Source organism: Hippocampus zosterae, chromosome 20 (genome assembly GCF_025434085.1).
Source record: "Hippocampus zosterae strain Florida chromosome 20, ASM2543408v3, whole genome shotgun sequence".
In the NCBI taxonomy this organism is placed as follows: domain Eukaryota; kingdom Metazoa; phylum Chordata; class Actinopteri; order Syngnathiformes; family Syngnathidae; genus Hippocampus; species Hippocampus zosterae.
The window spans coordinates 8,328,007-8,349,706 of record NC_067470.1 but is presented as its reverse complement, the minus strand read 5'-3'; the positions used below and the strand labels follow the sequence as shown (position 1 = coordinate 8,349,706).

At 39.1% G+C, this 21,700-nt stretch overlaps 1 protein-coding gene across 1 annotated transcript; it reads left to right on the top strand.

Moving 5' to 3' along the window:
* The first annotated feature begins 405 nt into the window (after positions 1 to 405).
* Positions 406 to 19,768, top strand: LOC127592827 (defective chorion-1 protein, FC106 isoform-like). Its single transcript, XM_052053778.1, has 22 exons — positions 406 to 1,629; positions 1,796 to 1,885; positions 2,846 to 2,938; positions 3,037 to 3,138; positions 3,244 to 3,318; positions 4,186 to 4,299; positions 4,369 to 4,446; positions 6,197 to 7,619; positions 8,318 to 8,440; positions 8,719 to 8,796; positions 9,175 to 9,252; positions 10,967 to 11,044; positions 11,424 to 11,501; positions 13,221 to 13,298; positions 13,678 to 13,755; positions 14,581 to 14,658; positions 15,034 to 15,105; positions 15,481 to 15,558; positions 16,831 to 16,908; positions 17,732 to 17,809; positions 18,188 to 18,265; positions 18,641 to 19,768. The coding sequence occupies exons 9-22, from the start codon at positions 8,429 to 8,431 to the stop codon at positions 18,692 to 18,694; spliced, it is 996 nt and encodes a 331-aa protein (XP_051909738.1). The 5' UTR covers positions 406 to 1,629; positions 1,796 to 1,885; positions 2,846 to 2,938; positions 3,037 to 3,138; positions 3,244 to 3,318; positions 4,186 to 4,299; positions 4,369 to 4,446; positions 6,197 to 7,619; positions 8,318 to 8,428; the 3' UTR covers positions 18,695 to 19,768.
* Positions 19,769 to 21,700: the final 1,932 nt, after the last annotated feature.

Here is a 21,700-nt window from a genome sequence, read left to right as displayed (position 1 = left end):
CGGGTACCCGCGAATACGAGTGTCGTCGTAACAATCTGCGTACTGAGCACCGAAGGACTTGTTACTCGCGGCGTACTGTAAACTCTAGGCAGTCAACTGATTTTAATTTAAAGCTGCTTTATGTAGTTTTTTTTTTCTACACGAAGAAACAATGGCAAACTACGAACACAGCAATTTAGGAACAACGCACATGGCTTGCGCTCAGGCGGTTACGGCAAGGCCGCGTCGCGTTGAATTTATGTGGTTTATATTTCGGGCAAAAATGAGACAGAAATTGTTAGTTTCTGTACTCATACCGAATTGAAATAAGTAGACAAATGAACCAGTGCTCTGGCTCGCTGTATTATATTAAACTAGACGTGTTTAGTCTAGCCAGAAACCATTTTTTCTCGAGAAAAATGTATTTTTTTAAAATTAAATACCGAATGAATGAGGCGGATTGCAGGCCAACGCGAGCTGCTTTACTGTGTTTTTAAATGCCAGTTGCTTAATTTCACAGAGCATCCGAAGCGTGTATCCAACATGAGTTTTATCATCACAGGTTCAAATACTACTCTGTACCATTTTATTTATTACTATCATATTTTGAGTTAATTTACATAATCATATTCATTTTACTCTTTTTTTCTGCCTGTCAACTAAAATGTCCATAGATTTTTGCCCAGTTTTTAATTTAATAAATTATATTATTTGTCTCTTTTCCATGAGGCTAGAAAATGCATGCTGATTAACTCATACTTTGTTTTATTAATGGCGGTTTTAGTTCCATCTGGTCTACTTTCCATCCTGTGAAAATGTGTGACGACAAAACATTGTCGTATTTTCATGAATGCAAGTTGGAAGACAAGTGTTGAAAACATTGGCAAAGACAGATAAACTTTGTACAGAATTGCCGAGATCTAGCATAAAACTCTTTTTCACCATCTCAGTTGTCTACAAAATTAACAATTTTCCCTGTTTTTCCCTCTTCTGCCCTGATGTGTAGGCTCAAATGCGTAAAGCCCAACCATCAGGGCAACATACACCTCTTCTCAAAGAGAGGCCTGGTGCTGAGACTCATTCCGGAGCCTTCTCCACAAGGTCAACACCATCATCATCATCAGAGGAGTCTGTGTCATCCGCCCAGAGTGGAGATGACCACAAACCAGCATTCAGTGAAGGGAGGGGGTCCCGGTCGTCCAACAGCAGTGGATCAGAAAAGGACCACATTGATTTGCATGAAGCTAAGGCCCTCAAGGCAAAATGTAAATCAAAACAAAAAGGTATGAAATCGAAAGGAACAGAGAAGTTAAATGATGGCCAAAAAAGGAACTACCACCAATCTTCGTGGATGTGACTGCCTCAGAAAATACGCACAAGAGAGCAAGGCCAAAAACCCAGAACTGTTGAGGTCAACAAAATTAAGGAAGCATGTTGCTACCTTATGTCAGCTTCTCGACCTGAATAATCAGGAACTCGAGCAAGTTGCTCGTTTTATGGGACACGACATTAGAGTCCATTGTGAGTTTTATCGGCAGACCGATAAAACTTTCCAAGTGGCCAAGATTGCCAAACTACTGTTTGCGATGGAACGTGGGACAGAGTCGCTGAAGGGAAAGAGTCTGCAAACCCTGGACTCTGTTATCACTGGTATGTAAATTAATATATTTTTAAAGTCATCCCCTTCCATTTATTCTTTTCTCCCTCTGTCTTTGCTTCCACGACAGTGTGCATGTCTTTATCTGCATATTTTCTTTTACCTTCATATTTTAGTGTAAAATTATGTTTTCTGATTTCTGACTGAATATTTCAAAAGGAAGAGCACATGCAGCCACCTCAACCAAAGGTCTGAAAGGTGGCAAAAAGAGAAGACCAGATCCAGGGAGACGACAGGAAGCTCAAGATGGTATGTAATAAAAATAACATTAGTAGTCATAGCAGGAAGAGGTATGCCAATATATGCTCTAGAGTTCATGCTTGAAATTAATATAGAAACCTTGAATCATTTCAAATTAATCACATTCAAACATTAGACCTAGTGTTGACCAAATGACCTACTTCTAAGTTACAACAATTTTTAGTTAGACACCAATTGATCCCAGTTGCCTCTGCCTCTGGCACCTTTAACCAGAACCTTTTTTTCAATGATAACAATAAGCAGACAAAAGCACACACATATGTATGTCGAGTTATTTGGGGGGATGCTGCAGCAACTTGACAGGCAGCTGCCTCTCACTATCCTCACACGTGTGCTGTTCTGACACACATCTGTCTTGTGGATTAAAAGTAACGAACAATGATCAAAGACAGAACTTTTAATCAAAAAGGGAGTTAGTGATAACATGCGATCGATACCGTTCTAATACCGTTAAACTACAACTGATTAAAGCTGGTTAGCATGTCGACCTCACAGTGCAAAGGTGCAGGGTTCAATTTCGGTCCCAGTCTTCCTATGTGGCGTTTGCTTATTTTTCCCACCACATACCTGCGTGGGCTTACTCCAAGTACTTCGGTTTCCTCCCACATTCCCATAACATGCATGGCCGATTGAACACTCTAAATTGTCCCCAGGTGTGAGTTTGAGATGGTTGTCTCTGTGTGCCCTGCAATTGGCTGGCAACTTGTTCAGGGTGTCCCCCGCTGACCTCCCAAAGACAGCTGGGATAGGCTCCAGCATGCCCTGCGACTCTTGTGAAGATAAAGCGGATTGGAAAATGGATGGATGTTTAGTAATTCCTTTACCTTGACAGCTCTCATTTTCTCTGTGTCCAGACCATTTGCATAAATGAGAAAACCCTTTCATTCTCGGAGCAAGAGTGAATGTCTTCCATCCATATTTACATGGTGTAAATGTCATTTTTCACAGAATGAGAAGTGCCACATTCAGCTGTAGCAACGAGATCTGATGATGAAGATGATGGAGGCGGTAACAGTACCAACTTGGACACTGAAAACACAGGTAATGCTTTCAGTTTGACTTGGACCATCTGTCACTGCACCATTGCTATGTTTCTGAGATGTAAGGAATTTCATTTGAGTACATCATCTTGCTCCAAGGCACCTACAAAAGGCCACCGAAGATGCAGTCAATTAAAGAAAGAAATTATGCTGATGACGCTGATGACGACATGAGTGATGTTTCTGGCAGTGAATATGGCGGTAATGTTTTTTTGTCCGACTTGAATCCTCTTTTGCTGTATTATTGGCATATTTCTGAGATGCATGTGGAAAGAACTTTGATTCTATCAAAACATTATTTTATAGATGGAGGGGTGTGCCATAAGACAGTTAAGAAGACTGTCAAGAAAAAAAAGACAATGTTGGGAAGACATGGATTGGGTGAGTCTCTAACATTAGCACAAGTGACATGTTACAGACCTGGCATTAGTAAGATTTTTTTTCTTACTCTAAGTCAGGGGTGTCAAACTCATTTCACTCTGTCAAACTCAGGCCACATTGGCCTCGGTAGATGTTAAGTGGGCCGAGCCATTAAAATTATACCGTACTCTGCTATAAAGAAGCACAAGAACATTCGGAAATGTAGAAATTTAATGAACATATCTTTTTACAAAACATTTCATGAAGCACCTTAGATTTCCTTAGACAAATGTACGATTGACTTTTATCATTCACATATATGCATCGCAACTGATTGTACAAGGGCACTAAACAAGTAATTGGTGTTGAAAAATACAGTGATGCGCTTTTAGATTAAAGGAGATTTGTGAAGAAAGGAATTTTTAAGCCTTGTGCATATAAATTATAAATTTAATCCCTGCCTATACCTTACAAACTAAAGAGAGTGCCATTAAATGTGCAAAGAATAATGAATTAAAATGTCCTTGATAGCATCTGCTGTTTTGGGTCCGTCCGTCTCAGTGACAGACTTAGACTGCTGTTGTCTTCTTCTCAAAACAATGTGTCTTTCTACTCTGATCAAAACGGTGTGTCCCCTAGCAGATACTCCATGAATTGCATGTTATTCAAAATTTTCGTTCCATGTCTTTTCTGCATTTTTTTCACTTTTAAATGATCCTGCGGGCCTGATCAAACCTGCTTGTCGGACGGTAACGGCCCGACGGCCATATGTTTGACACCCCCGCTCCAAGTCCTGATTGTTTTTTGTACATTCCAATATATCAGGAATTACAAATGTGTATCATCAAAGCATATTCACCCAAAGTATATTATTATTATTATTTACAGTCTATGACGCATCTTTCACACATGGCCCAGAACAACCATCAACATCAGGGAGCGCCACCAAACGAAAGAGGATTGCAACACTTACACATGACGACGATGATGTTGAAGACAGCGGTGAGTCAGTGCATCGTCAACACAACTCAAAGTTTCATTACCATTATACTAACATGCCAACTTTCTTAGATGAAGAGGACAAAAAGACTGGACACAGATCTCTTGGGAAGAAGAAGACAGCAGTTCGAAAAGAACATAGTGAAGTTGGTAAGATGAATTTCTGTTGGATAGATCCGTATAACAATTTAAGAAACTCAAACAGCACAAGTCACTGTGACTTGCAGATGGAAAGACGAGTCGTTGAAGTGGTCTACTCAGTTGTAAAATTGTCTTCAATTTCTATTGTATAGCAATTTCTCTTACAGGGTTATGATATAATTTGGTTACAGTAACACACTGATTGTAATTGAATCCAATTAAAAAAAAATCTGACCAAAGAGAGATACAGTCGAACCTCTCGACAACGAAATCATGTTTGCAGCCAGAAATATTCACATTCACACCATCACTGAGCAGGAACTGATCCCACACAAGTCATGCGAGTATACCACTACACCACAGGTGTCAAAGTCAAGGCCCAGGGGCCGGATTTGGCCTGCCACATCATTTTATGTGGCCTGCAAAAGCAAATAAAGCATGTCGAATTCCATGAGGCTTGCTAAAGTCTGAACCAAAATCTCAAAATGTCATATGAAGTCCACAAGAACAATCATTATTTTTTACTTCTGATTTTAAAAGTAGTTATCCATCAATATGTTATGAGTGGTGTATGTAATGTGGAGGTGATTAAATATGTATATGGTCTCCCAAAATTCATAATGGCCCTCCAAGGGAAACCATAACTACAATGTGGCCTGTGCCAAAAATGAGTTGGTCACTCCTGCAATACACCATCAGCAACCAGAAGTTACATATTTGGTATCTAACATTTGAATGGATTGTAAAATAATGCATTTCACTGCAAACAAGGAAAACTGGTAATGCATACCTTATTAGATAATATTCACCACATATGTTGCTCTGAAATCGGCACAGTGGCTTTGATTGTAGCTTCGAAACATGAATGTCAACAGTGCCGCTGGATTACCATTTATCGCGGCCTCTGTGTGTCATGGATTTTTTCAAACATATTCATTAAAAAAAAGTGAAAATGCTGCAAAAGGTCCTCAAGAGGCAGTGAAAATAATCAAAACAACAGCGAGTCACATAGAGCAACATATACAGGACTGTGTTTACTGTATTTCGTTATTTATACACTAACCTAACCTAACTTATACATGTTTAAATATATTAGTATATAGCATTAAGTACTGTTAATTACTACAAACATGCATGTATACCAGTACATTTGGCCTTCTAAATATTTATACTCATGTTCATATACCTATATGGAGGGTGGGGGGGTTTTGCTACTTAGCGGATTTTCGTTTATCGCGGGTGGTTTCGGTCCCCATTAACCCCGATAAACGAGGGATCACTGTACTTGCAAAGACTGTTTTTTCTGTATGTTCTTCACAATAGAAGGCTTCAGAAATAGAAAACAAAAGTTTGGGGCATGCTGGAGCCTATCCTAGCCGTCATTGGGCTGTAGTCAGAGTACACCCTTTAGTGGTTGCCACCCAATTGGGGCGCCCACATAGATAAACAAGACATTAAAGGCCGAGACTAGGCAAAAAACCCCACATTAATTTTAAGGATATTGAAAAATATTAAATAATGTAAAGAGCATAACACTCATGAATCATGCCTTGAGGGAAATTGCTGCTGAGGTGTTTTTAAGTCAACAAAGTTGCTTTAAACTAGATGCCTAAAACATGTTTTGAATCAATGCATTTTTGATAGTTTTTATTCTGGTCCTGTTATCAGTCAAGGCAGCGTTCAGATTTTAATACAACTTCAAGAATGTCTGTTTATATTCAACTAAACCACTAATAACCCTCTTTTTTTTTCCCTCCAGAATTGGAAACTAAAAAAAGGAAGAGACCCGGACTCCAAAGGAAAGAGCAGCAATTGATCGACACCTTTCAAAATTTGTAGCATTAAAGAAAGTTCCAAGGAAAGATGACTGCGTTAAGTGTCGTAGTCAAGCATCGCCAGACCTTGAAGACCGCACATGGAGAGATATTCCACAATGAAATTATTAAAAGATATGTAATTGGGAAAAAAGCTTGAAGATGAAAGATAGAGAGAGGGAGAGACATAGGGGGAGATAAATGAAGGGAGAATGGGATGAGAGAGAGGGGAGAAAAGGAATAGAGTTTGAAAGCACAGTTATTTGGTAGGGTATATGTGGGTTCATGTGTCAGGTTGTGGCGCAGCAAGTTTTTTTAGTGTGCGTTTTGAAGGTTGAAGTTTTTCAGGTGTTCTTGTAAGTTTTGAATAAGAGTACTTTTGTTTGTCAAAAATAAATCTAAGTCAAGTCAGCTTTTATTGTCAAATATGCTCTCTGTGTAATGTACAGCACAGATTAAAATACTTTCCTCTCAGCCACAGTGCAAACATGTGGCGTATTGAACACACAAATATCAGAACTAAATAAAACTAAATAAATGACAGTACCCTGTTAATGGTGATAAACTGTTTAAAAATAATATATGATTATAAATTTACATCATTAAATGTTTAGTAAGGTGAACGGCACCTAATCTACTTCAAAATCATTAAGAACGCATGGCCAGTGCCCGGTCCTCACTTATCTAGTTAAAAACTTTTTCTTAACCTTTGGTGTTTTATTTAATCTAAAGGAATGTATTGCCTAAGGGCGCCCTCCTGTGTCTAGAAATGTGTCTTTTTCATTTCTTTTTCAAGCAGAAAGGGTGGTCCTCGCTTTGTAGGCCTTTTTACTCGGTCCTCACTGTGCAGCAAGTGCAGGAATGTGTGTGTGTGTGTGTGTGTGTGTGTGTGTGTGTGTGTGTGTGTGTGTGTGTGTGTGCGTTTGTATTCATGACATCTCAGGACAATTTTATGATAACACACCTTCACAATGAGGACCTGTGGAAAAATGAGGACATTTTTCGCGTCCTCATATTTCCACGCAGTCTACACTACTCTAGAGCTCACGAGGATACTCCCACACCAAAAATAAGTGATGTCCTGAAAGAGCACAATTTTCAGAAATTGTGTGTTTAAGTGTGTTTAACTTTCGACTCACTTTTCATTTGGAAAACTAGTGGCCAACTTCGGTACTTAACACACTTTTAACACACTTTCAGTGACGTCATTGTGCAGGACCTCAAATGTCATCTTTTTCGGACTGACTCACACATTTTCCCCGCCCTCGTCCTGATAAGTCACATCAATTAGCAGTGACACAAAATCCAACATGTGAAGCAGCCAGACAATCCTACTCTCAAACACGACCACGCATGGATGACCATCGGGTAAGCAATTCCTTTTCGTTTATCTTACCGTAACATAGAAGTTGTTTAATATAACCGCGTTTAACAGTGCCCACCAAAGGTAATATCATTCAATAAGACAGCTAGCTAGCTAGCTAGCTCGATCGTTAGCATGCTAATAAGCTTCCAGTAAAAGTAATGTGGACATGTCCTGCAGGCAAGGTTCTGGAAAACTTTTCTAAATATTTAACAACACAGTCTGTGGAACTTGGTTTTGGTACCATATGTTTATTTCAGTGCAGTATTTGTTTTATTCGATTGCAGTTAATTTAAATTAGTTAGTACAGGTAGCCTAATGAAAGTGGGCCAGGCACTTCTAGCATTTACGCTAAGCCTGGTGTATTTACACTGTTTATTCTTGTGCTGATTCAATTGTACACCGTTTCAATGAAAAAACAAACAAACGTTTGCAATGAAATTATAGCAGAATTCAGCTTTGTTGGTACATTTGGTCAAGACAATATTGTGTTACTCTATTTTAATTTTACATTGTTATCTGCCTGACAAATGGTTTGCCCGAATCTATTAGTCTGACCAGCAAATGTTTGATGAATTGAATTTTTGTATTTTTGAGGAAGAAAATAATATTCCTTTGGCTCAGTACTTTCTGAGCCAAAATAAGTGCTGCCATAATATTGTGCTTGCTTGTCTGGCTGACTTCTTCTCACTTTCCATTGTAGATGTTTACTGGTGGTGATAATCTCACAAAGAAGAACCAGACTGAGCCCTGAATCTGAGGCTGCTCCTTTTATCTGGAGTCAACAAGCCTTGTTTGAAAGCCCAGTGGATCAATGATTATAAAGGTATGCTATCAATCTACCTGCTATCTAATTCTTATGGCTACCGCAAGCACATGACAAGAGCTGCAACCAAAGCCTGTCACAGTGACAGATTTTATTCGTACATTGTATTTACCCCAAAAATGTCACAATAAACAGCATGTTTTTTTTATGCCATTGATCATATTGGAGCAAAAATAATTGAAGTACTTTTGAAGAAAATGTTTAGCAGCCATTATCATTCAATTATTGAGAATATTGTATTGCCATGTAGAACTAGGAATATCTTATTTCTGTTGCAGACACCAAGTGAAAGGTACCTGATTGAACCCTCTGGAGACCAAGAATGGAGTGAGAGATCCACTTCATCCTTACAACAGGTTACTACTTCTTATCATGATATACTAGGTTTGAGTTTTCAGCTTTCTTTGACAAACACAGGAGAAGTTCTAAATCAGAAACATAGACTCTCCATGATTTCAGTCGTCATGTCCTCATATTTCTTTAGACCTGAAAAACCTGAGTGTGTTTCAGGTGACATGACTTTTGTCTTAACCTAACTCTGGAGAGCCTGTGTTCGAATGTCCCCATATTGCTGTTCCACAGAACTGAACAGTGTTAACTTTCTATTGTGTGGTATATTCATCCCAAACCCTCCCGTGAGCAATGTTCAATAATAGTTAATATTTATTCATTTCTTAACTGGTCAGAATGAAGAATGCTGAAACTTTTGACACCGTAATGTTGTTATGTTGCAGACATCAAGTGACAGGTACCTGACTGAACCCTCTGGAAACCAAGAATGGAGTGAGAGATCCACTTCATCCTTACAACAGGTTACTACTTCTTATCATGATATACTAGGTTTGAATTTTCAATGTTCTTTGACAAACACAGGAGAAGTTATAAATCAGAAACATGGACTCTCCATGATTTCAGTCGTCATGTCCTCATATTTCTTTAGACCTGAAAAACCTGAGTGTGTTTCAGGTGACATGACTTTTGCCTTAACCTAACTCTGGAGAGCCTGTGTTCGAATGTCCCCATATTGCTGTTCCACAGAACTGAACAGTGTTAACTTTCTATAGTGTGGTATATTCATCCCAAACTCTCCCGTGAGCAATGTTCAATGATAATTAATGTTTATTCATTTCTTAACTGGTCAGAATGAAGAATGCTGAATATTTTGACACCGTAATGTTATGTTGCAGACACCAAGTGACCTGACTGAACCCTCTGGAGACCATGAATGGAGTGAGAGATCCACTTCATTCTTACAACAGGTTACTACTTCTTATCATGATATACTAGGTTTGAGTTTTCAGCTTTCTTTGACAAACACAGGAGAAGTTATAAATCAGAAACATGGACTCTCCATGATTTCAGTCGTCATGTCCTCATATTTCTTTAGACCTGAAAAACCTGAGTGTGTTTCAGGTGACATGACTTTTGTCTTAACTCTAGAGAGCCTGTGTTCGAATGTCCCCATATTGCTGTTACTCAGAGCTGAACAGTGTTAACTTTCTATAGTGTGGTACATTATTCCCAAATTCTCCTGTGAGCAATGTTCAATGAGAAATAATTTTTATTCATTTCTTAACTGGTCAGAATGAAGAATGCTGAATATTTTGACACCGTAATGTTATGTTGCAGACACCAAGTGACCTGACTGAACCCTCTGGAGACCATGAATGGAGTGAGAGATCCACTTCATTCTTACAACAGGTTACTACTTCTTATCATGATATACTAGGTTTGAGTTTTCAGCTTTCTTTGACAAACACAGGAGAAGTTCTAAATCAGAAACATAGACTCTCCATGATTTCAGTCGTCATGTCCTCATATTTCTTTAGACCTGAAAAACCTGAGTGTGTTTCAGGTGACATGACTTTTGTCTTAACCTAACTCTGGAGAGCCTGTGTTCGAATGTCCCCATATTGCTGTTCCACAGAACTGAACAGTGTTAACTTTCTATTGTGTGGTATATTCATCCCAAACCCTCCCGTGAGCAATGTTCAATAATAATTAATGTTTATTCATTTCTTAACTGGTCAGAATGAAGAATGCTGAATATTTTGACACCGTAATGTTATGTTGCAGACACCAAGTGACCTGACTGAACCCTCTGGAGACCATGAATGGAGTGAGAGATCCACTTCATTCTTACAACAGGTTACTACTTCTTATCATGATATACTAGGTTTGAGTTTTCAGCTTTCTTTGACAAACACAGGAGAAGTTCTAAATCAGAAACATAGACTCTCCATGATTTCAGTCGTCATGTCCTCATATTTCTTTAGACCTGAAAAACCTGAGTGTGTTTCAGGTGACATGACTTTTGTCTTAACCTAACTCTGGAGAGCCTGTGTTCGAATGTCCCCATATTGCTGTTCCACAGAACTGAACAGTGTTAACTTTCTATTGTGTGGTATATTCATCCCAAACCCTCCCGTGAGCAATGTTCAATAATAATTAATATTTATTCATTTCTTAACTGGTCAGAATGAAGAATGCTGAAACTTTTGACACCGTAATGTTGTTATGTTGCAGACATCAAGTGACAGGTACCTGACTGAACCCTCTGGAAACCAAGAATGGAGTGAGAGATCCACTTCATCCTTACAACAGGTTACTACTTCTTATCATGATATACTAGGTTTGAGTTTTCAGCTTTCTTTGACAAACCAAGGAGAAGTTATAAATCAGAAACATGGACTCTCCATGATTTCAGTCGTCATGTCCTCATATTTCTTTAGACCTGAAAAACCTGAGTGTGTTTCAGGTGACATGACTTTTGTCTTAACTTAACTCTGGAGAGCCTGTGTTCGAATGTCCCCATATTGCCGTTACTCAGAGCTGAACAGTGTTAACTTTCTATAGTGTGGTACATTATTCCCAAATTCTCCTGTGAGCAATGTTCAATGAGAAATAATGTTTTTTTCATTTCTTAACTGGTCAGAATGAAGAATGCTGAATATTTTGACACCGTAATGTTGTTATGTTGCAGACACCAAGTGAAAGGTACCTGACTGAACCCTCTGGAGACCAAGAATGGAGTGAGAGATCCACTTCATCCTTACAACAGGTTACTACTTCTTATCATGATATACTAGGTTTGAATTTTCAATGTTCTTTGACAAACACAGGAGAAGTTATAAATCAGAAACATGGACTCTCCATGATTTCAGTCGTCATGTCCTCATATTTCTTTAGACCTGAAAAACCTGAGTGTGTTTCAGGTGACATGACTTTTGCCTTAACCTAACTCTGGAGAGCCTGTGTTCGAATGTCCCCATATTGCTGTTCCACAGAACTGAACAGTGTTAACTTTCTATAGTGTGGTATATTCATCCCAAACTCTCCCGTGAGCAATGTTCAATGATAATTAATGTTTATTCATTTCTTAACTGGTCAGAATGAAGAATGCTGAATATTTTGACACCGTAATGTTATGTTGCAGACACCAAGTGACCTGACTGAACCCTCTGGAGACCATGAATGGAGTGAGAGATCCACTTCATTCTTACAACAGGTTACTACTTCTTATCATGATATACTAGGTTTGAGTTTTCAGCTTTCTTTGACAAACACAGGAGAAGTTATAAATCAGAAACATGGACTCTCCATGATTTCAGTCGTCATGTCCTCATATTTCTTTAGACCTGAAAAACCTGAGTGTTTTTCAGGTGACATGACTTTTGTCTTAACCTAACTCTGGAGAGCCTGTGTTCGAATGTCCCCATATTGCTGTTCCACAGAGCAGAGCAGTGTTAACTTTCTATAGTGTGGTACATTATTCCCAAATTCTCCTGTGAGCAATGTTCAATGAGAAATAATTTTTATTCATTTCTTAACTGGTCAGAATGAAGAATGCTGAATATTTTGACACCGTAATGTTATGTTGCAGACACCAAGTGACCTGACTGAACCCTCTGGAGACCATGAATGGAGTGAGAGATCCACTTCATTCTTACAACAGGTTACTACTTCTTATCATGATATACTAGGTTTGAGTTTTCAGCTTTCTTTGACAAACACAGGAGAAGTTCTAAATCAGAAACATAGACTCTCCATGATTTCAGTCGTCATGTCCTCATATTTCTTTAGACCTGAAAAACCTGAGTGTGTTTCAGGTGACATGACTTTTGTCTTAACCTAACTCTGGAGAGCCTGTGTTCGAATGTCCCCATATTGCTGTTCCACAGAACTGAACAGTGTTAACTTTCTATTGTGTGGTATATTCATCCCAAACCCTCCCGTGAGCAATGTTCAATAATAATTAATGTTTATTCATTTCTTAACTGGTCAGAATGAAGAATGCTGAATATTTTGACACCGTAATGTTATGTTGCAGACACCAAGTGACCTGACTGAACCCTCTGGAGACCATGAATGGAGTGAGAGATCCACTTCATTCTTACAACAGGTTACTACTTCTTATCATGATATACTAGGTTTGAGTTTTCAGCTTTCTTTGACAAACACAGGAGAAGTTCTAAATCAGAAACATAGACTCTCCATGATTTCAGTCGTCATGTCCTCATATTTCTTTAGACCTGAAAAACCTGAGTGTGTTTCAGGTGACATGACTTTTGTCTTAACCTAACTCTGGAGAGCCTGTGTTCGAATGTCCCCATATTGCTGTTCCACAGAACTGAACAGTGTTAACTTTCTATTGTGTGGTATATTCATCCCAAACCCTCCCGTGAGCAATGTTCAATAATAATTAATATTTATTCATTTCTTAACTGGTCAGAATGAAGAATGCTGAAACTTTTGACACCGTAATGTTGTTATGTTGCAGACATCAAGTGACAGGTACCTGACTGAACCCTCTGGAAACCAAGAATGGAGTGAGAGATCCACTTCATCCTTACAACAGGTTACTACTTCTTATCATGATATACTAGGTTTCAGTTTTCAGCTTTCTTTGACAAACCAAGGAGAAGTTATAAATCAGAAACATGGACTCTCCATGATTTCAGTCGTCATGTCCTCATATTTCTTTAGACCTGAAAAACCTGAGTGTGTTTCAGGTGACATGACTTTTGTCTTAACTTAACTCTGGAGAGCCTGTGTTCGAATGTCCCCATATTGCCGTTACTCAGAGCTGAACAGTGTTAACTTTCTATAGTGTGGTACATTATTCCCAAATTCTCCTGTGAGCAATGTTCAATGAGAAATAATGTTTTTTTCATTTCTTAACTGGTCAGAATGAAGAATGCTGAATATTTTGACACCGTAATGTTGTTATGTTGCAGACACCAAGTGAAAGGTACCTGACTGAACCCTCTGGAGACCAAGAATGGAGTGAGAGATCCACTTCATCCTTACAACAGGTTACTACTTCTTATCATGATATACTAGGTTTGAATTTTCAATGTTCTTTGACAAACACAGGAGAAGTTATAAATCAGAAACATGGACTCTCCATGATTTCAGTCGTCATGTCCTCATATTTCTTTAGACCTGAAAAACCTGAGTGTGTTTCAGGTGACATGACTTTTGCCTTAACCTAACTCTGGAGAGCCTGTGTTCGAATGTCCCCATATTGCTGTTCCACAGAACTGAACAGTGTTAACTTTCTATAGTGTGGTATATTCATCCCAAACTCTCCCGTGAGCAATGTTCAATGATAATTAATGTTTATTCATTTCTTAACTGGTCAGAATGAAGAATGCTGAATATTTTGACACCGTAATGTTATGTTGCAGACACCAAGTGACCTGACTGAACCCTCTGGAGACCATGAATGGAGTGAGAGATCCACTTCATTCTTACAACAGGTTACTACTTCTTATCATGATATACTAGGTTTGAGTTTTCAGCTTTCTTTGACAAACACAGGAGAAGTTATAAATCAGAAACATGGACTCTCCATGATTTCAGTCGTCATGTCCTCATATTTCTTTAGACCTGAAAAACCTGAGCGTGTTTCAGGTGACATGACTTTTGTCTTAACCTAACTCTGGAGAGCCTGTGTTCGAATGTCCCCATATTGCTGTTCCACAGAGCAGAACAGTGTTAACTTTCTATAGTGTGGTACATTACTCCCAAACTCTCCTGTGAGCAATGTTCAATGAGAAGTAATGTTTATTCATTTCTTAACTGGTCTGAATGAAGAATGCTGAAACTTTTGACACCGTAATGTTGTTATGTTGCAGACATCAAGTGACAGGTACCTGACTGAACCCTCTGGAAACCAAGAATGGAATGAGAGATCCACTTCATCCTTACAACAGGTTACTACTTCTTATCATGATATACTAGGTTTGAATTTTCAATGTTCTTTGACAAACACAGGAGAAGTTATAAATCAGAAACATGGACTCTCCATGATTTCAGTCGTCATGTCCTCATATTTCTTTAGACCTGAAAAACCTGAGTGTGTTTCAGGTGACATGACTTTTGCCTTAACCTAACTCTGGAGAGCCTGTGTTCGAATGTCCCCATATTGCTGTTCCACAGAACTGAACAGTGTTAACTTTCTATAGTGTGGTATATTCATCCCAAACTCTCCCGTGAGCAATGTTCAATGATAATTAATGTTTATTCATTTCTTAACTGGTCAGAATGAAGAATGCTGAATATTTTGACACCGTAATGTTATGTTGCAGACACCAAGTGACCTAACTGAACCCTCTGGAGACCATGAATGGAGTGAGAGATCCACTTCATTCTTACAACAGGTTACTACTTCTTATGATAAACTAGGTTTGAGTTTTCAGCTTTCTTTGACAAACACAGGAGAAGTTATAAATCAGAAACATGGACTCTCCATGATTTCAGTCGTCATGTCCTCATATTTCTTTAGACCTGAAAAACCTGAGTGTGTTTCAGGTGACATGACTTTTGTCTTAACCTAACTCTGGAGAGCCTGTGTTCGAATGTCCCCATATTGCTGTTCCACAGAGCAGAACAGTGTTAACTTTCTATAGTGTGGTACATTACTCCCAAACTCTCCTGTGAGCAATGTTCAATGAGAAATAATGTTTATTCATTTCTTAACTGGTCAGAATGAAGAATGCTGAAACTTTTGACACCCTAATGTTGTTATGTTGCAGACATCAAGTGACAGGTACCTGACTGAACCCTCTGGAAACCAAGAATGGAGTGAGAGATCCACTTCATCCTTACAACAGGTTACTACTTCTTATCATGATATACTAGGTTTGAATTTTCAATGTTCTTTGCCAAACACAGGAGAAGTTATAAATCAGAAACATGGACTCTCCATGATTTCAGTCGTCATGTCCTCATATTTCTTTAGACCTGAAAAACCTGAGTGTGTTTCAAGTGACATGACTTTTGCCTTAACCTAACTCTGGAGAGCCTGTGTTCGAATGTCCCCATATTGCTGTTCCACAGAACTGAACAGTGTTAACTTTCTATAGTGTGGTATATTCATCCCAAACTCTCCCGTGAGCAATGTTCAATGATAATTAATGTTTATTCATTTCTTAACTGGTCAGAATGAAGAATGCTGAATATTTTGACACCGTAATGTTATGTTGCAGACACCAAGTGACCTGAATGAACCCTCTGGAGACCATGAATGGAGTGAGAGATCCACTTCATCCTTACAACAGGTTACTACTTCTTATCATGATATACTAGGTTTGAGTTTTCAGCTTTCTTTGACAAACCAAGGAGAAGTTATAAATCAGAAACATGGACTCTCCATGATCTCAGTCGTCATGTCCTCATATTTCTTTAGACCTGAAAAACCTGAGTGTGTTTCAGGTGACATGACTTTTGTCTTAACCTAACTCTGGAGAGCCTGTGTTCGAATGTCCCCATATTGCTGTTCCACAGAGCAGAACAGTGTTAACTTTCTATAGTGTGGTACATTACTCCCAAACTCTCCTGTGAGCAATGTTCAATGAGAAATAATGTTTATTCATTTCTTAACTGGTCAGAATGAAGAATGCTGAATATTTTGACACCGTAATGTTATGTTGCAGACACCAAGTGACCTGACTGAACCCTCTGGAGACCATGAATGGAGTGAGAGATCCACTTCATTCTTACAACAGGTTACTACTTCTTATCATGATATACTAGGTTTGAGTTTTCAGCTTTCTTTGACAAACACAGGAGAAGTTATAAATCAGAAACATGGACTCTCCATGATTTCAGTCATCATGTCCTCATATTTCTTTAGACCTGAAAAACCTGAGTGTGTTTCAGGTGACATGACTTTTGTCTTAACCTAACTCTGGAGAGCCTGTGTTCGAATGTCCCCATATTGCTGTTCCACAGAGCAGAACAGTGTTAACTTTCTATAGTGTGGTACATTACTCCCAAACTCTCCTGTGAGCAATGTTCAATGAGAAATAATGTTTATTCATTTCTTAACTGGTCAGAATGAAGAATGCTGAAACTTTTGACACCCTAATGTTGTTATGTTGCAGACATCAAGTGACAGGTACCTGACTGAACCCTCTGGAAACCAAGAATGGAGTGAGAGATCCACTTCATCCTTACAACAGGTTACTACTTCTTATCATGATATACTAGGTTTGAATTTTCAATGTTCTTTGACAAACACAGAAGAAGTTATAAATCAGAAACATGGACTCTCCATGATTTCAGTCGTCATGTCCTCATATTTCTTTAGACCTGAAAAACCTGAGTGTGTTTCAGGTGACATGACTTTTGCCTTAACCTAACTCTGGAGAGCCTGTGTTCGAATGTCCCCATATTGCTGTTCCACAGAACTGAACAGTGTTAACTTTCTATAGTGTGGTATATTCATCCCAAACTCTCCCGTGAGCAATGTTCAATGATAATTAATGTTTATTCATTTCTCAACTGGTCAGAATGAAGAATGCTGAATATTTTGACACCGTAATGTTATGTTGCAGACACCAAGTGACCTGACTGAACCCTCTGGAGACCATGAATGGAGTGAGATCCACTTCATTCTTACAACAGGTTACTACTTCTTATCATGATATACTAGGTTTGAGTTTTCAGCTTTCTTTGACAAACACAGGAGAAGTTATAAATCAGAAACATGGACTCTCCATGATTTCAGTCGTCATGTCCTCATATTTCTTTAGACCTGAAAAACCTGAGTGTGTTTCAGGTGACATGACTTTTGTCTTAACCTAACTCTGGAGAGCCTGTGTTCGAATGTCCCCATATTGCTGTTCCACAGAGCAGAACAGTGTTAACTTTCTATAGTGTGGTACATTACTCCCAAACTCCCCTGTGAGCAATGTTCAATGAGAAATAATGTTTATTCATTTCTTAACTGGTCAGAATGAAGAATGCTGAAACTTTTGACACCCTAATGTTGTTATGTTGCAGACATCAAGTGACAGGTACCTGACTGAACCCTCTGGAAACCAAGAATGGAGTGAGAGATCCACTTCATCCTTACAACAGGTTACTACTTCTTATCATGATATACTAGGTTTGAATTTTCAATGTTCTTTGACAAACACAGGAGAAGTTATAAATCAGAAACATGGACTCTCCATGATTTCAGTCGTCATGTCCTCATATTTCTTTAGACCTGAAAAACCTGAGTGTGTTTCAGGTGACATGACTTTTGCCTTAACCTAACTCTGGAGAGCCTGTGTTCGAATGTCCCCATATTGCTGTTCCACAGAACTGAACAGTGTTAACTTTCTATAGTGTGGTATATTCATCCCAAACTCTCCCGTGAGCAATGTTCAATAATAATTAATATTTATTCATTTCTTAACTGGTCAGAATGAAGAATGCTGAAACTTTTGACACCGTAATGTTGTTATGTTGCAGACATCAAGTGACAGGTACCTGACTGAACCCTCTGGAAACCAAGAATGGAGTGAGAGATCCACTTCATCCTTACAACAGGTTACTACTTCTTATCATGATATACTAGGTTTGAGTTTTCAGCTTTCTTTGACAAACCAAGGAGAAGTTATAAATCAGAAACATGGACTCTCCATGATCTCAGTCGTCATGTCCTCATATTTCTTTAGACCTGAAAAACCTGAGTGTGTTTCAGGTGACATGACTTTTGTCTTAACTTAACTCTGGAGAGCCTGTGTTCGAATGTCCCCATATTGCTGTTACTCAGAGCAGAACAGTGTTAACTTTCTATAGTGTGGTACATTACTCCCAAACTCTCCCGTGAGCAATGTTCAATGATAATTAATGTTTATTCATTTCTTAACTGGTCAGAATGAAGAATGCTGAATATTTTGACACCGTAATGTTATGTTCCAGACACCAAGTGACCTGACTGAACCCTCTGGAGACCATGAATGGAATGAGAGATAAATTCTCAAAATTCTCAAATTTTCAAAATTCTCATTATTTCCTGGAATATCTTATTTTGATTATTTTATTTTTCCATTTTTAATAAATAATGCCTTCTTTTACAGGTGGGAATAAGAGACGCACGTGGACAGATGATGAAGTGAAGGCTGTTGAGCGACATATGTTTGATTTCATAACAAGCCATAAAGTTTCAGGTAAAACGAGCTGGGAGTCCTGTCTCCACGCAGAGCCAGCAGCTCTGAAAGACAGAGGCTGGGTGTCCATCAAAAACTACATCCACAACAGGATATAACTGCATTAAAAAGGGAAATGAATGGCTAGTCCATTTAAATGCAAGCACGTCTGGGTACATTTCAGTTCAAGTTAACTAAAGCAATAGCAATGGTGCATTTAGGGTGGGATGGTCAATTATGGATTTCATATTTGTTGTTTAATACTGTGTTTCACGTTTGTTGTTTCATGATCTTCAAGAGCAATTTGGAAAATCCTTGAAGATGTATGAACATGTAAATTATACTGTATATCAGGCATGTCCCGATCTGGGCCTGGAGGGCCACTGTCGTGCCTGTTTTCCAGCTCTCCCGGCTGCATCACACCTGTTTCAGATGATCAGTTCATCAGTCAGCTCTGATGCAGCACTAGAACATCCTGGGAGAGCTGGAAAACAAAAAGACAGCGGCCCTTGAGGACCGACCTTGGACACCCCTGCTGTATATAAACGTACGTACGATATACAAACTTCTCACAAAAGATAGGCTTATTAGGTTTGAGGTGATATTTCGGAAAAACCCTAAAACATTTGAATGCATCCTATTTCAAGAATTTCAATACTTTTTGAAAAGTTGCTTTTGTCTAACGGTAGCTAAAGAAGTTGCTACACACATGGCACAATATATCGCCAGATTCATTAAAAATTCTTCATCGCAGTATTCACATTTTGACATAATCTTCTTCAGTTCAAACAACCCTCATCTATTGCAGTGCTTTGTGTCATGGAGAGGAGGTGGCATGTTTTCTGTGTTCATAATTTCATATTTGTCAGCAATTAAAAAATAAGAAAGTGGACTGACCACATATTTAACCGTCTCTTCTTCTTCACAGCTTATTTTACTATCTTGTATTATTAATGTGAATATTTGAGGGATGACGGGTGTAACGACTGTTTGGCACATTCGCCTCACAGTTCAGCAATTGGTATTTGAATGTTTGAATCTGGGCTTCCTTCCTTTGTAGAGTTCTTTCCATGCCCGAGCATGACAATTGGACACATGTGCCTAACATATACTGTTGGTATGTAACATGAGTCAATTTAAAAATACACACTTTACTCTTAGCTGGTCTTCATAAGTCATATATACTTGAAAATGATGTGTATCTAGGGGGCTCAAAATTCACAAAAACATGAAATGGTAGTGTGTTTGAGGTGACTGTCTCCATAATACACAAAAACCTGTCAATGTCCTCATATGTAGTAGTTTTGTCATAAATAAAAAAAAAATTACGTCCTAGCCAAAATCTGAGTAGATGGCTGTCTTCCTGATTTTTTTTCATGGTTACCATATTTTTTTGGAGCCTGTAGGACCACGGGAAAGGCATGTACCCATATGTCGGGTGAACAAACGGACGTCCTGAAAATGCACCAAAACACGTATGTGTGTGTGTGTGTGTGTGTGTGCGCGCGCGCATGTGTCTGTGTGTGTCTGTTGAGAGTACACAACCAAACTGCTCTTGTCATGCATGGCCTTGAGGAACCTCTGCGGATTTAATGTCTCCATCAGAAGCCCCCCCTGACACCCACCAACCCCACTCAGCGACCTCACCCAGGGGCCGTCCTTGGCGCTGCCTGATAGTCTCTTTCCACACTGCCGAACAGGCAAACAGCGGGCTTCTCCTGGCGCACCCTCCCAGGGGGTCAGCTCCCCTCTCTCTCATCCGCACCTCCACCAAGCTTTGATGTGACGGACGCGAGAAGAAGAAGAAGCCCCCCCCACCACCACCACTTGTGTGTTTCTTTGTGATGTGGTGGTTGGGCGGGGGTGGGGGGGGGGGGGTGGTGGTGAAAGGTCGAGTGGGTTCAAAGATTGTGCGGCCTTCTGTTTGTTGGCCGCAAAAGTGTTGCTTGCAAACACTTCAACGCAACTTCATTTTTGTCATCTTATTTATTGTCGTTCGCACGGGATTTGTCTTAAAAAATAGACAAAAATAGCAACAGTTATGATTGTCACTACTACACTCGCCGAAGTCCACCAGCTTCATCCTAACGGCGCAAAACGGCATCGATAAGATAACAAAACTAGCGTCGATGTCGCTCTGAGTCTAAAATTTTAAACCCCTTCTTTTTAAAGATAAGTAGCAACACGTCCAAACAGTTTACATACTGTCTTACAACTTTACTCACACTCATATATTCTTTATCCTCTGCAAATAATCAAAACAAAAAATACAAATGAGCAGCAATTATGAATATTACTGTATTTTTAAGAAAGTACATACATAATAAATGAAAATGAAACAATAATATATATATATATATATATATATATATATATATATATATATATATATCATGATAAAATATTAATGGAACTAAAAATAACACATTTAATTGGTCACTTGTTACTTGGCAGACTAGTTAACTGTAGCTCAATCACGCCACCACACTCACCTGTCTGTTATCTCCCATCCCCGCCCGTGGCCACATCCTGCTCGGAGCCCCACCACCACAGCTCCCCTTTTTGAAGGCGAGGTAATTAACGCGCCATCTGATCCACAAAGTACCAACCCTCCACATAATCTCTCTTGGGTATCCCACACACATAAATCTATGAACACGCACACACATACACACACGCACAAGGTGATCCATCAAATGGTGTTAACTGTGCCGATGGAGCTGTCAGTCGCATCTCCGGCGCATTCGGCCGAGACCCCAAAGAGACCTTTCGTCATCATCGTCATCATCACACGCTGGACCTTTGAAATGGATGCATCTCATTATTTGATTGA